The 16,208-nt window shown below is 42.2% G+C and overlaps 2 protein-coding genes across 2 annotated transcripts; one reads left to right on the plus strand and one right to left on the minus strand.

Moving 5' to 3' along the window:
• Positions 1-215: 215 nt before the first annotated feature.
• Positions 216-6,247, minus strand: BBS12 (Bardet-Biedl syndrome 12). The gene is made up of 2 exons (XM_075036930.1): positions 5,943-6,247; positions 216-3,067 (listed from the first exon to the last, which is right to left on the minus strand). The coding sequence occupies exon 2, from the start codon at positions 3,049-3,051 to the stop codon at positions 916-918; it is 2,136 nt and encodes a 711-aa protein (XP_074893031.1). The 5' UTR covers positions 3,052-3,067; positions 5,943-6,247; the 3' UTR covers positions 216-915.
• Positions 6,248-6,460: 213 nt separating this feature from the next.
• Positions 6,461-12,862, plus strand: LOC142035096 (uncharacterized). The gene is made up of 5 exons (XM_075036941.1): positions 6,461-6,578; positions 8,319-8,474; positions 10,417-10,545; positions 10,651-10,788; positions 11,026-12,862. The coding sequence occupies exons 1-5, from the start codon at positions 6,576-6,578 to the stop codon at positions 11,113-11,115; spliced, it is 516 nt and encodes a 171-aa protein (XP_074893042.1). The 5' UTR covers positions 6,461-6,575; the 3' UTR covers positions 11,116-12,862.
• Positions 12,863-16,208: the final 3,346 nt, after the last annotated feature.

Consider the following 16,208-nt stretch of genomic DNA (forward strand, 5'->3'; position numbering starts at 1 on the left):
GTTTTTAGCCAACAGCTAAAACATACAACAACATTTTCCTCTCTGTAAGGGTAACTGAAAGAGCCCAAAGGAAATAACCTAAAAATCCAACTCGCAATGTAAAAGAAAACTTTGTGCAGAGATACGTCCAGTCTGTAATACCAAAAAGGAGGATTCAGCCTGAATTTATGTCAAAACGACAGAAATTCCAAAGAGTATATATTTGAAAATAGGAGATATATAGCCCACATAAATATGCAAAAGTAGCATGTACTAATACATTCTCACAGCATAAAATGTAACGGTCATTACTGCAACTTTAAATCTTACATTTGCAACTTACAGAAATTCAGAGCAAGATATTAACTAAAAATTGATTACATTATATATATTCTTTCATTTAACACGAGTATGCCAATGTTATGTACGAAATCCCTACCCTTCTTTAGAAGACCTTAAAAGACATTAAACAAGAATAATTTACAGAACACAAGTCCGAATACCTTATACAGGCAGCACATGTTCAGAACGCAAGCATATCCAAGGAATCAAACTTTTCTCCAACTAGATTTGACATGTACCCACCTGCCCAGTGCTCCTCATTATAATGAAAAAAAGAACTGCACATCTGCTCTCCTAAATAAGATTAGTCAGTTTGACTGGATTAATCTATCCATACAGACAATATCATTAGTTAGAAATGCATGGCTGGGGTTGGAGATAAGCCCACAAGTGATTTTTTTTTGTTATTTAACTCCCATTTCTAGAAATGGGAAATTATATTTACCTTGTGACTGTCTCACATTCTGATTTCCACTGTTACACTCTAAAATCATAACCAAATCTAAATGTTTGCTTTATAAACTATGAAGAAATGTAGGTTGCACCTGGACTTCTTCCACTGACTCACGGACTTATAAATAAAGCCTGCAAGTCCTATAAAAACATAAACTCACTTGACATATGTGAGTTCAATAGCTGATTCCTTTTGGGACCTGTGATAATTTCAGCATCTGTCTGAAGCACTAGTAGCACCAAGTCTAGAGCTCTCCGCCACGCCTCCGTCTTGGCTGTAACATTATCATAAACCTTTAAACCCTCTCCGTGGTCAGCGAAGGGACCAGAACCACCCCTGAGCAGATTACCTCTTCTAAACTCTTTCAATATATATGCTGAGGGAGAGCCACAGTCAGCTGCTTTTTTGAGGTGATGATCAACTGTGGTACATGCTTCCAACTCCGATGCAGCTTTTGCAGTGTTACACATAACCACTGAAAGATACTGCTTCCAGCCGCTTGCTAATGCTTGGAGCACAACTGATTTATACTCTGTCGCAGATGCTGCCAGCCAAGGACCGTGAAACTCTTTCACAGCATTTTTATTTGCTGGCTGTAAAGGCTGTTCTGCAAGCATCCGAATGTGACTAAGGCACAAGAGCTCCACTGCACCACCACCAAGAAAAACATTCTTGTCATTTAAAGCATGATGGAGTCGATACACTGAAGTCCAGAACTGGTCTTCAATGAGCTGCATCTTCGAAGCTACAGCAGTAGTAAGCACGGCTGTAAGCAGGGGAATTCCTTGTACTTTTATCCTGACCGGCACAAGCTCACCCAGATCCATTGCACGCCCATCGCAGGCCTTCCACAGCTCCACCTGGGCTCCACTCCCCACACAAGATGCATTCAGCTGGGTGAGGTATGTCACTGGCTGGGCGCTGGTGACCTCCCCAAAGGCACGCAACACATCCCGAGTCACAAAACCAATTACCAATATACTGTTTGCTATGCATCTTTCCATTAAGTTTTTGCACACATTTCCTTTGACCAAAACCAAGTTTACTTCAAAGTTTATCAGAATATCTAACATACTGCTTAGCCACAAGTCCCCTGCTCTGCCTTCCCACAGGCTAGGATGCTCCAGTATGGTCCTTACGTTACACGGTCTATTAAAACCTAAGTGACGATATTGTTCAGTTAGGTCACCATCCATTAGCAGAATCCGAAGGGGTTTGTCCTTAAAGTGTTTGATAACTGTGGCTTGTTCTGATGATACTAACGTGACAAAGCCTGAGGAGACACAAGAATAGCTTTCAGGCAGGCCCAGTAAACAACATGTCACAATTTCTGCAATATTAAACTGGGAAGAGCCACTGCATTCCTCTCTCTTTTGTTGGTATGCAACAATGCTTTGTAACAGTTTCACAGTAGCCTGATTTCCATGGCTCAGAGCCATTGCCAGGTGTCCTAAACCATAACATTCACATGGATCTGCTGATTGTCCTGAAAGGTATCCCTGAAAATTACCTTGCTGACTTGAAAAATGGCTTTTTCCTAGAGTGCTGAAGTATCTGCTATGGGTTAACTTGTTACAGTTGGATGTGGTAACACCACTTCCAGAAATCACAGATGTACTTTCGTCACCCGCTGGTTTGACAAGAGAAGCTATTGAACCAAAGCCAGCTAAAGGTGAAACCAGGCACTTGTTAGAATTACAATCATCTTCTTGATAGGAAGAAGAACTTATTGGAATTACTTCTTCTGGTGCAGAAATATCTTTCTCAAAATATAGGAAAATCTGAGGATTTAGAAGACTGTCGTGTCCAATTTGGCAAGTTTTGCTTTTAAAAGCGTTTGGCCTAACACTGCTAGAACATAGCTCTTTATTTACATCGTGTATTGGTATTTGAAGACACTGGACTCTCTCACAGCAAGAGTTCAAGCCCTCAGACATCACAGATACTATTGCTGAAACAGGAACATTCTGCTGGAGGCAGTCCAGTACGGCATTGCTCCATGCACCAATGAGAAACAACAGGGTACTCATCCCAGTCTTAAACTCTTTGTTTTGTGCCTGAATGGTTTCATTAAGAAGCTGTCCAGCAGCGCTAGTTAAATCCAAACTTTCAATCAGTCTAACAGCAGAACCAATCAATGTGCTTTGGTTGGTGCTTTCATCCACAATGAATTTACATGATTTCACTGGCCCCAATAATGTTCTTCCAGCTAACGCTAAGGATGAGAGTTGCTGAAGTCCAATATGTCTTCTTGCATTCACATCCCGGAAAGCCATGGGCAGCAGGCAGCATCTGTGAACAGAACACAGACTTATTGCCCCATTCTCACAGCACTCCAGAGCATGTATCACCAACAATTAAATTAACAATCTAACACTGAACACAGCTCTCCTGTGAGGCGCTCTGTATAAACAGTTCTTCATCCCGTGCACTTATTATGAGACATCGATGCACATAGTTGCTGAAATGCTGCATTGCTAAAACACCACGGAATTTTTTCTTGCTGGCAGATAGTAAAGTGCTCTTAATTTCAGTGTATTGTATAGAATTTACAGATTGTATAGAACTACCATTTCCCTCCTGAACTGCTATCTGGAATTTCAGTTATTTGCCTTATTAGGGGAAAAGTTCATTAGTGCAGAATGGACAATTATGTGCAAAACAGAAGCGCTCTGTACAGATCCATCTCGGTACCAATAGTTATGTCACTGACTTTTAACATTCATATCTAGAAAAACATAATCAAACTTATTTTATTGCAATTCAATTTATTCCATTTAGCACACATCAATACTTCATTGAATGTGCACAAAAAGGAATGCCACTTCTTCATACCTCACAAAGCAAACTGCCAAGACTGCCAAGTTTTGATCTACTACTCAGTTTTAACATGCCAAAAATAAATCTTCTTTTCCTTGAAATCCCTTCCACACCACAGTCCTGTGGCAGACCACATGGATTAAACTAAAGCTTCATTTTTTTTTCTTTTTTGAATGAAAAAGTATATACACCAAGAATTAAGAACCCTTAGCCATAAACCTTTTATGCTTAGATTCAAATAATTTATTTCATCTCCCTAAAGGTCCCTTTGCATAGCTATTCCAAATCCAAAAAACTCTTTTTCTGTCCCACTCAAGTGAAAGTCCATCTGAGTATTAACTCAAATGAAGACAAAGTGTGAATTTAAAAAGCAGGGTAGGCAGTCAGAAGTAACTTTTACATGCTGACAGACCTGAAGTTCTAGTCTAGCCCAAACGGACAACAGACTTTCCCTTCAGTTACTAGATACATCTTGAAGTACCAAAAGAATCATTAACCAAGAAATTGTTTCAGTCTGTAGTTATCCATAATCAATAATTTAAGAAAAGGACTTTTAGATAAGCAGGAGCTTTTGACTGTAAAACTGCACTGGCAATGTCCATCCAAAAACCTCCATCCAACCTGCTTAAGGGTTTTTCTGGAAATTTTTCTTGGCAATGTCTTGCGATAATGGTCTAGTCAAGCTATGTATCCATATCAGTACTTCCAGTAATAATAATATCTTTTTTCTTAACTGGAATCCTTAGCTTAATATCGCAGGTGGCTTGTTTTGAAATGAACAAACAAAAAAATTGAAATGATTAAATAATAATCATTGGATCAAGGAATCTAATATGAAACATGTTTCCCCCACTCTCCCCAAAACTCATCATTCCATCTGATTACTCTTAAGAATTTACTAAGACAATTGCTTTTGGTGTTTTTTCAGTTGGGTTTTGGTGGGGCGGTTTTTTTGTTTTCTTTTTTTTTCCTCCGAGATCACTGTTTCTGAATTCAAGCAGTTTTCAACTAGTAACGGTCACTTCTCAACCTGCTCTTGTTTTGACAGAAAGAACAAATAACCAATTTGTGATTCTCTTCATACAATTTAGGAAAGAGCTAAATTAGCTGAAAGGCCAAGTAATGGTCTCTCACTACCGAGGTCTTTGACACATAGCTCTGGCCATGCAGCAGTTTGGATGAGAGACAACTATGGAAGGACTGGTGGGAAAGGAGTTCCAATTTTTCAGTGAACTTCTTACTCCCCAGTCAGTCCCAAATGAGGATTCAGCTCAGCAATATGAGCCACTGTCCTATTAGAATGGCATTTTTATTTCAACGAATGTGAAACCAAGACTGGTTATGAGACACATTAGAGTTAGTCCAGCACCTTCTATCAAGTCAGTGCACTTCCACCAAACCTCAGCACAACCAACTACAACTTGCGTAGCTAAAATTTTCTCTGAAATTTAAGTTGAAAAATGTGCTCCTTACTTTCAGCTTAAACTCATAATTCAAAACTGTAGCTTCATTTTGGACACCAGCCTGTACTTCTGCAGATCCATAAACCTGAACCAAATGGATCCAGAGCTTGGCTGCAAAACCAGATGAAGGCAGAGCATGCACTTACAGGAAAGAATGTTTTTAGTTCATTGCTTGCACAACCTCTGCCATGTGTGTTTTAGGATTTTGTGATACTCCCCCCCCTTTTGTTTTATACATGTTATTTTGGCAACAACACCACGCTATCCTATGCTGTAGGAACCAATATACAGCAGACCCAAAATTCAACTTTTCATCCCCCCATCCCCTGACTTCTTACCTCTTTTTCCATCCAGTCTGAGGTGGAAAAGGTAAAGGGTCAAGTGGCATTACATTTTGGAGTCAAACACAAGTGAGGCCAGCAAAGTGAAGGAGGCATCCCAGAGAATGAACGAACAAACTGGCAGTGAAGGACAGCCACGTGTGAGACACCAACTACTGCTTGTGCTGAGCCAACTTGCATGCTGACCTACTGCTGCCTGCCTCATCACCCCTCTCTGCAAGTGAAATAAGACTTGACCTTAGGTTCAGTTTATGTTTATATGCACAGGTTTTAGGAGTCTGAAGTGAAAAACTGTGGGATAGAAGAGGTATGCTAAACACTTATTACTCGCTTTGTCTTACAGCTCCTCAACAACAAAATTTTAGATTAGTTTTCCAAATTAATGTAGTTCTGTGAAATGCTGTCAATAAAGCCTCACTCGCGTGTATGCATGGGCACACATTGTCTTGAGCCAACCCTGGTACACAATCAATGGGAAATGGGTAGAAAACTCTCTGCTTGCAACTAAACCACCGAGTGTTCAGGTTAACTGTCACGACTTACCTGGTCTACCTCAGAGCCAGCACTATTATCACTAACTTCAGAAGAGAAAGAGCTTCCTAGATCGGTGGAGCCGAACCCAAACGCCCACGCTGAACCAGCCCCGCGCCCCTCGCGGCGGGCACCCCGGCAGGAGCCGAGGCCGCTCGGCAGCCGCCCCTCAACTGCCCTACTCGGGCCTGGCGGCGGCCCGGCCGCTTCCAACACGGCTGAAGGGCCGGCCCAGGCCCCCAGCCGTCCCCACAGCAGGCAGGGGGCTGGTTTCTCACCGATTCGGCTGCGTTTGGCCCCGCGGCCGGGCCGGGCCGGGCCGGGCCGAGGTGAGGTGGGCTGAGGCGAGGCAAACGGGCAGCCCCGCCGCGCGCCGCCAACGGCCGCCGCGCGCGCCCCGTTGCCAGGACACCGCCGCCGCTTGTTTGTAGACCCAGCGGGCGGAGCTTCTCCCCCTCCCTCTGACATCACGAGCCCGCCGGCTGCCATTGGCCCGGGCTAGGGAAGGGGGGGCGGGTTCTCCGGGACGCCCGGCTCACTCATTGGACGGCAAGCGCGTTCGTTGCTGTGCGGCGGTGAGTGCGCTCGGGCCGAGCCGTTAGGAGCGGCGGGGCCGAGCGGGCCGAGGCTGGAGCGGCAGTCCCGATGGTGAGCGTCCTTCCCTTCGCCGCGGGCTTCCCCTTCCCCTCGCCGCCTATCCCGGGGTCCCGGAGCCCTCTGCTCGATCCCCGGCCTCGGGCGGGCCGGCAGCCGTTGGGCTGTAAGGGCTGCGGGGACCGCGCGGGCGGCTGCCGAGACGGTCTGTGGTGCTCGGTTTCCTCACACAACGCGGAAGTCGGCACGCCGGCCAAAAAGGGAAAGGAGACCCCGCCACCCCCCCAAAAAAAACCTCGGCACTATGGAAAAACACCCCCGGTAAAACACCGAGAATCGTAAAATACGTCACCTCGTTTCAGGGTGTGGGGTAAGCCGGAGGAAATATGCCTGGTTAATCTTAGCGTAGCTTACTGACCTCCTCCGCTTCACTGGGTCCCCTGTAGCACATTGAAATGGCATTGGCCAGGCGAGAAGCTGAAAGATAAAAATGGATTTTGAGCAGCTCAAGTTTTTAAGTAAATGGAACAGGAAGCAACGCGTATGCTACTTTTCAGGATCTTGAACGTTTTCACCAGATTTGTAGGTGCATACGCAGGATGCAAGAAAAGAGGTTCAGGTAGCGTGTTGGTGTATTTTTCTTTATGGTCAGGAAGAGGTCTCACATGGGTTTCTCCCAGAGCAGAACAGAAGTAGTAAAAATCTGATGCCTGTGTTAATAGCAGGGAGAAGTCAGAGGTGCGCCAGACAGACTGGTTTGCAATCCAACCCGGGAGGGACAAATCATGTTAAAAAGTGAAATTTCATTTCCGAATACAACAAAATGGAATCTTCTGTGTTAGACACTGGGCATGTAAAAGACAGATCCAAAAATGGTAACAATTCAGCAGACTTAAAGAGACTGCTCAGCAGTAGCTAGAAAACAAATTCCTTTCTTGGTATTCATTTACTTTATAATTATAAAGTCCAGCCAGTTAAAGTTGGGGGTGGGAGGGATTGCCCTTCCTCCCATTAATCTGTGCAGACTGAAGGACTAAAATCTGTCTGCTGCTGGTTTAGAAGAAAACCTATACTCAAGGAAAATATTTTTGCTGCTGAGTGGGAGGGGGAGAGTGTCTTAGAAGTGTCCTGGATAATAATGCACCAGCTCAGCACAAGCAGATTAGTTCTCTTTATGGGACAGATTTTGTGTTGATCTCACTGCTGCCACAGCATGTTGTTACCTAGAACCACAGCTCGGTGGTGGACAGGCAGGCTAGAGCTATGCAGCTCCCTTTAAACTTTGTTCCAACAGAGCTGATGCTCTCAGACACCCCATTTCAGTGCTGACTTTGAGGAGTGGCTGAATTTGAGTCCCACGTACAGTCAAGACCCTATACAACCAACTTTTTTAGCTGTGAGGATGATTTACTCCTGTTTTCCAGGTGAAACCACTCCTGACACATCAAAGCAACCAGCAGGACATGCAGAGGGTCTTGGTCACCTCAGTGGAGTGTTCATTTTCAGGCTGCCCGCCTGTTTTCCTGGCATTACTCCTTTAATTGATGATCTTTCTGTTTAAAAGAGAAACCATGAAGCCCAAATGCATATTCCCCAGTAACAAAGTCTTCAGCTTGTTTTCTTTCTAGAATAACGTAAGAAAATGAGCACAGAGACCCAATGTCTACCACTTACAGCAAAGAATGTCTCTCACTTCTGCTACAGCTTTACTGTTGTTATTTAAAATTTAGTTGTGTTTTGAATTTTCCCTGGAGTGAGCTATTTCTTATCTTTTCTCTCCTTCACTTTCTGAAGGCATCCAACTATAGAAAACCTGGCTTAGGTACAGCCCAGCGGAAGAAAAGTGGCTTGAAACCTGAACTTACAGAAGACCAAAAGCAGGAGATCAGAGAAGCTTTTGATTTGTTTGATACTGATGGATCTGGAAGCATCGACATAAAAGAACTGAAGGTTTTCAAACTTTTGTTTCTTGGATGGAAAAATGGTCTCAAGATTGTAGCTGCAATTCCTGTTTGTCCAGCCCTAACTATTTTAAAATAGTTTTGGAGTACAAACAAGAGTAATGGCTTGCTGTCATGACTGACTTTGGGGTGTACTACATAGTTAACGTGAGAAAGCTCAGTATGTAATACTTCAGAGCAGACAGGCTTCTCTAACGCATGGACAGTAGGTCAGATAGCTTTGAATATCTGAGCATTAGAGGAACTAAACAGTTCCTCTGTTTAGGTACACACAGTACACAATTTTCATGACTGGTTAAGATCTTGTTTCTGGGAAGTGAACTTTTGTTGTTCTGGGATAAATGTCAGCATATCAAATTTTTTCTTCATCTCAGAACTAAACACTCAGATTTTGCACACATTCAGGAAAGATACAACCATATTTTCATATACATAATCCAAAAACTTCCTGTTTCTTAATTTAAGGAAGAACAAAACATAAATCCGAGTTGCATTTTAGTAGCAATTCAGGCAGTGTGTGTGTGCGCATGCATACACACAGTAGTACAAGGGAGATTATTTTCATTCTCTCCCTATATTTTTACGTGTCTGATCTTTTTTTAAGCGTGAACCTTTTGTCTTAATTATCTCCTTGACCTTGATTTCTCACATACACACTGCCTCAATTTCTGCATACGTAACCTAGAAGCATGAGTTATCTAAGCCTGCGGCTTATCTCAGGATTTATTTGGAAGTACTTACCCTTGGTTAAGGAAAGCGTGTTCTCTGAACAGAGATGATACATGTTAAAATACAGTTCTCAGAATGGACTGAAACATTTTAGCATCAACCATTTAATGCTGTGTTTTTCAAAATTAATTCAAAATAATGGTTATTTTACAACACAAAGTGTTCCCCTCTGAAAGACAAAACGTAACATTTTCAGTTGTCCCATCACAAGAAACTGGTCAGAAAACACACTTCAGTTAAAAGTTGAATTTCTGGTGAGTTGGCACCTTCCAGTAGAAGAATGTTCAGCGAGAAAATTTCTGCCTAATATTAACTATTGATTTCCACTAGAGCACATAGGAAGAATGAATGTTCACAGTTCAAATCTTCCTCTAGTTATGTTTTCTTGAAACTTCAGTCTCTGAATTAAATACGCTGTAATCATCTGGTACACCAGGACTGTGAAATTACCAATAAACACCCAAGTAGCAAACTAATTGTTCTAGGCTGGTGAAATGCCAGAGCCTGGTTTTAAACAATGTTAATGTTAAGCATTTGTACAATAATTTACACAACTGATTTTACAGTAATACTTTGCGTATGCTCTGTAAGGCTCAGAAAGTTTGCTTTTCTTTTCCTCAACTAGCACAGCAGTCAGTCTTTGCTTTGCTGAGGCTGAGACACTTAGGGAGCATTGTCAGTTCCGACCCCCTCCCACTCCGCCCTCCCTACCACCTAGCCAGAAGTGCCACAAGCTGTGCATATGGATTTCTTCTATCTTTGTGTACTGGATTATGTAAGTTAACTGATGTAATTCTGCACCCGTCAAAATTAACAGGCATTCTGCCCTCAATTTCAAATGGAACGACATCACATCCCTGGTCTCCAACCTCCCTTGAAGTCCCATTTTGATAATCCAGTCCCTTTAGGAACTATATGGATTGGAACCTTGTCCTAATTTGGACACAAAAAGTTTGTCTTAGCTTCAGAAATATATCCACGTTCCACATGGATCTAAAGAGAAAATAGGTCTGAGTCTTAAGGATATCAAACCTACGCTATTACTGTTTGGAAAGATGAAACAAGCTGGTAAGATATATCAAGATGTTTTCATTGCAGTAAGTTATTATTACAGTTTTGGACAAGGAAATTAAACAAGCTTTAGTGCAGCTGATGACACCATAATTCTGGCAGCCTCCTAACAGAATTGTTTTTTGGCACAGGTTGCAATGCGTGCTTTAGGCTTTGAGCCAAAGAAGGAAGAAATTAAGAAAATGATAGCAGATATTGACAAAGAAGGAAGCGGCACCATTGACTTTGAAGACTTTTTGGCTATGATGACACAAAAAATGGTAGGAATTTTTAATAGACATTCTTGTGACAGCATAAAAAAATATTGAAAAGGAGTATTGGTGGCAGGTGTTTTCTAATTAATGTATGTTTTACTCTTGTTTTAGAGTGAAAAGGATTCAAAAGAAGAAATCTTGAAAGCTTTCAGATTATTTGATGATGATGGGACAGGAAAAATTTCATTCAAAAACTTGAAAAGGGTTGCCAAGGAGCTGGGAGAAAATTTAACAGATGAAGAGCTTCAGGTAAATTCCAATTTGCTAGAGCTTTTCTAACAGGCACAGACCAATCCCATAGCCCCTAAGGATTGGGTGGAAATTTATGCCTATACAAAAAGGGCCGAGAGGTCAGAAATACAACGAGCAATCAAATACATAGTTATGTTTTCACATGAAGTGCTTCTGATTTGTTGTTGTTTTAATGAATAGACGGTCTTGTGTTTAGAGTCCAGTGCCTGATCAAATGTACAATGTGTTTTGTAGGAAATGATTGATGAAGCTGATCGAGATGGAGATGGAGAAGTGAGCGAGCAAGAATTTTTGAGAATCATGAAGAAAACTAGCTTATATTAATACTTGTTGCCTTGCTATACAGCTGCTCCAAAAGATAACCTGGAAAAGACTTAAAAACTGGGCTTGTGTCTCCTGTGTACTTTTTGCCATATAAAGATCTGAAAGGACAGATTTTTGGTTCATTCTTCTTTTTCAACAAAGTTAATTGGGAAAGGGAGGCTTCAGTACCCAGAACAGTTAAAATGAGATATTGCAGAAGTGAAAAAGATGAATTGAACCTGCAAGACAGGGTCCCTTCCCCTCCCCCTCAACAATTTCACCGATTGCCATTTTGGATAATGAATGCTGTGTTTCAGCTATTTAACTAAAAGGCATTTCACTTGAGATGTGAAGATTCCCACTGCTGCTGGTAAAGGCCTCTTCTGACTTTCCTAAGGCTACAGAACAAAGGTACAAGCACAGTATTTTTATTTCTTTTAAGGCTTTTAGGTTATCCTTTGGTATTTATCTCCTTTTGTTTATTTCCATGAAAGACTCTAAAACCAATTGCATATCTGTCTTCATTTCTGTATGAAACACTTTTCCCATGGCAAGTTGTTTTGGGACCTAATGGGAAGCAAGTGTAGATAACCAGATTTGGTTCTTCATTTGGAACTGTGTGCCATCAGTAGATGTTCCTCTGTTTATCTGACCATCTGAAACCTAGTTTACTTGAATGTAACCTACTTGGATTATCGAAGTTTATTGTATGACCAGTCAACATCCCGTGCCATTGTTCTCATTCCCAAGACATAACACAGCTGCTGTTACGCCAGGATTTTAGGTATCTAAAAAGTTCAGTTCTGTGGCGCACTAGGGTACATGTTGTCTTTGGCTCTTTACAGTCAAGCTGCAGGAAGGACTCGCATCTGAAGTGAAAAAATAGCTCACTTCGGACATTCATGGAACACTGAATATATTTAGATCCATGCAATCCAAATTAATTTCAGACATCACAGGTTTGGGGTTTTTTTTTAGGAGTACCTTCATTTTCTTGAATGTTTCTTGCATATACCGTCAGTCTAGGATTTACTGGAGAGCCACATTTCCTCCTGTGTTATGGTGACAGAGCAGTGACACACAACATGACATCCAATTACATGGTGCTGCAGGAGGGTTTATCCTTGGGTCCTGATTAGACAATCAGCTTCAAAACTGCAGGGAAATGGTATAATCCTAAATAGTATCTCTCTAATAAGGCACCTAAAGGAGAGTTTGTTACTGCTCACAGTGAAGTGGCAAGTAGGTAGCAAAATGTCAGAAGGGTTCAATGGGAAGGAGAGGGAAGGAACAGTATTTCACCAATATCTGTTAAGATCCTTCTTTTCTTCAGGCAGCTTCTGCTGCTCGACAGCACTAACAAGGTTTGTAGAAGACGGAAAAGCAAACTCCTGGATTAGCTCCTCATCACAGCTGCCTCAGCTCTCATGAGCTGCAAGGGCCCAGCAGGGGGAGAGTTAGTTTCAGGAGCAGAAAGAAGTGTTCATTTATGTTATCTTCTCGGCGTGCAGCTGCGGACCTGGCACATTCTGCCCCGGTCCTCTGAGTTTTGTACTCTGAGCAACTCTAAATAGCCCCTCTCTAACCTGTACAGAAGCAGGCTTAAACCTGTGGGAGAACAGGGATTGCGCGGCACGCTGGAAAACTCAAGAGACCTGTGAAGTCCCCTATTAACATATTCAGTGGCAGTAGATGTAACCTATAGTACTGTAAGTGTTTTAAAATGCCTATTAACTTTGTATAAGTGTGAAATAAAACTGTTTTGCAAGTTAAGGACTTTGCGTGCTTTATAACTTGGTGTGCTTACTATGAAAACTAAATTTTCAAAAATAATTTTGAAGTGTTAAGTGGTTCACCAAGTATATTTTCACTTTCATTTATCTTTTCTTTCTAAGAGAGAAATTCTTGGGTGCAGTAGTCTATCACATAATTCCTCTCTGTCTTCCACTTTGCTGATTAAAAGTTTCTAGTACTAGCCACTTATATTCAGAAAGGGAAATTTGAAGTTCTAGCTGATTATGGGGAATCCCAGAGCCTATTAGAGTGACTGTACTTTTTTTAATGCTGCCACAGGAAGAGATTGATGACTGTTGTTTACCTATGATGCATGTCACTTCTCTCTTCCTGTTCTAATCCCATTACCTGACTTCTGAAGGTAGGAAAAAGACACACAATCATACCTACTATATATACTACAATGATGAAATGTTATTTCTGGCTTGCCCATTAATTTCTTAAGTCTGGAATGTCGAGCAGTGTCTCGATTAGTACAAAACTTGCAAGTGTTAACGTAATAGAACAAGCGTGTCATGCTGCTTTAGTTTGTGTGATAGTGAGGGATATCTTGTCCTCTCTTTGGCCCCATGCACCGAGTATGACTACTAACACGACAGTATCAACAGCAGCCCACAGCAGTGCTGTGGTTCTGCATGAATTATTTTCGGTGCCCTTGTGAATCCTTCCTGTCCCTTCTAGAGTTTTATCTTTTACATTTCTATATGCGGTGGAGGAAAAGGAGCCTGATGGAAGCCAGCAGCAGAACTCAAGAGTTCGGTTTGTGTGAGGAACAAACAGGTGCTGAACTGCCCATTCCAGAATTTCATTCTTTCACTGAGCTGGAAAACACGACTCAGATCAATGAACTGGGAAGGTACCCAGCAGACATTTTTCCTGGACTCTGTTCTAGTGCCTACCCGAGTAGTTTATCCTAAATGGAGGGCCTTCACTGGAGGAGTTGCATCACTTGCACCCTGCTCCTCCTCCTCCCATTCGCTCTGTTCTCAAAAATAAGAGCTGGGGCACTTCCAGGAGACTTAGATTCAACTCCTTTCCACTGAAGCACCAAAAAGGAGGCAAAGCAGTGATTTGGGTTGCCTTGAATGAAATGACACATTCCTCAAGGCACCCGAATCCAAGTGGTCACCTGTGTGAGTGCGTACTGACTAGCACCTGGTGCGGAGGGGAAGGCTTCAGTCCCAACCCTGCTTTACGTTCCCTACAGACTGACCTGGGCAGTTCCAGGGGCAGGGGGGAGGCAGAAGGCTGTGAACCTCATCCTCTGCATCCCTCTTCCCCTTCATGCCGCCAGGGAGGCTGGGTTCTTACCTGGCATTTGCAAATTCCCCTCTGATGGCTGCCATTCAGACGCTGCAATATGTGCATTCAGCTGAGACCCTTCTTTCTGTGACGTCAGTGAAGCCCGGTTTTCAGTTTGAGTGTTCGTGCTAGTAAGACACTGTACAAAAAGGAAAGTGGAACCGCAATTTGTATTTGGCAAGCACCTAAATATCAAAGCATTGATAAGGGTGATAGCTACTTGGGACGTAATATTGTAGTTGACTTCCAATGAAAAATGTTTTTAAATGAAAATGTACTGGGCTTTTAATAAAATACAAAATAGTTCAAGAGAAAAAAATACACTTACAAGTTATATTCCAAAATATGCCAATTGCATGGCAATTTTAAACTAACCTTTGCTGTTATCTCCCCTGTGCAACTTTAAGTTCTTTATCATCTCTCAGCTCCACGGTACAGTCCCACCATCCTGCCAGTTCCACAGTAAAGCAAATCTTCAGTTGGCTTTAGAAAAACAAAACAAAACAAAACAAGATGTGACTATCTAGTGTGCAAAGATGTTTTAAGTAATCTGAGCTGGCAACCTGAGATACTGAGTGACTGTTGTACTTTCTCACCACATCACAGTGAAAAGTGGATAAAGGCAGCAATCTTGAAGGCTGTTCACTTCTTCGCAGTTATATCCATGCCACATGGGTGTAAAACAGCAGGCTGGCCAGGCACAGGTGATTGCAAAAGACTGGTGGAGTCTTGCATTGCTTGAGGTGCTCATGCAGTTAACTGGTAACAAATGCTACGCTCTCACTTCTCTAGGTGAGAGTTTGTTTTCAGAGCAATAAGCACAGGGTCAACTTCCAACATTGCAGAAAAATAATAGCTTCTTTTCAGGTAAGCCAAATCTTAGTATTTAAGAGAGGATGGGGGGGAAAGCAACAGAAAAAATTTTGTGTACTTTCACTGCCAAGAGTCCTACTCACAGAGTCCAAATATTTCAATAAACTGATGAGGCATTTAATACTAAAATATTTAAGTTGGTCATTTACAGTTTTGAAGAACAACTCTCATGCCCTGCAAACTAACTGGTGAAGTCACACCACATATTTGAAACGTTAAGTATTAATTCCTGGAAATCTTGTCACTGAGTTCATATAAATCAAATATCACCACACTACATCTGCTTTTAAACACCTCTGGATAGCATAAGTGGATTTGGAGAAAGACTCGGGCAGTAGAAAGTGCCGTGGGCCAGAATTCACCATTGCCACATTTGACACATGGAAACGCTGGCAGAACACGTTTTTCTGACATGGGTTAAATCCTTCTGTGACCCTGACAAAACCTCTCCAGTACCATACTACGTAAGTCTATTCCATGTACTGGCTGGAACTTTTAGCAATCTTTGCAAGCGTATCGGCACAACATATTGCCTTTAGGTAGTACATTTTTTGCAAACATCCATTCTCCGAAAATATCAATGTTAAAGCCAAATCAGGACCATTGAGACTGCATCCATGTGTTATTGCCAGGGGCCCTCCTGCTCACTCAGAACTTATTCTCCCTGCTACATTTGTTTGAAAATTATTTTTGTTTCCTTACACGGATAAAAACAAATGAAGATGAGAAAAATACTGCTCCTGAGAAGCTTCAAAACCCAAGCGTTGTTTCAAAACCCCGCTACGTATGCTAACAGAAACTAGCCGCAGCTGTCTGACACATTTTACAAAAATCAGGCAGGGAGAGCAAACAATCAGTTAGGGATGTTCTTCAGACATCCTTCAACATGAGTGACGGGGCAGGAACAACCCACGTACCTCCTGGCGCAGGGCAGCAAACAAACTGCTCGGTCTATAGGCTGGGATAATCCTTGAAACTTGAGCAAAGAATCCCTATGAGGATAATTCTGCAAAGATAGCTCCCTTTTTGTCATATAGATCAATATAAAGAGCGTAGCTGTGAACAGACTGTATGCCAATGCCCAGGGCGATTAGGCAGACGTCTCTCCGAATCGCTCCAGTGAACAGGCGGCCAGGACTGCCCTT

The sequence above is a fragment of the Buteo buteo genome, chromosome 1 (genome assembly GCF_964188355.1).
Source record: "Buteo buteo chromosome 1, bButBut1.hap1.1, whole genome shotgun sequence".
In the NCBI taxonomy this organism is placed as follows: Eukaryota; Metazoa; Chordata; class Aves; order Accipitriformes; family Accipitridae; genus Buteo; species Buteo buteo.

Excerpts from the sequence above, each read along its gene's own strand:
- BBS12 (XM_075036930.1), bottom strand. The coding sequence starts at position 3,051 with ATGGCTTTCCGGGATGTGAATGCAAGAAGACATATTGGACTTCAGCAA.
- LOC142035096 (XM_075036941.1), top strand. Across the intron at positions 8,475-10,416 it reads TCGACATAAAAGAACTGAAG|GTTGCAATGCGTGCTTTAGG; the intron begins GTTTTCAAACTT and ends TTTTTGGCACAG. Across the intron at positions 10,546-10,650 it reads CTATGATGACACAAAAAATG|AGTGAAAAGGATTCAAAAGA; the intron begins GTAGGAATTTTT and ends CTCTTGTTTTAG.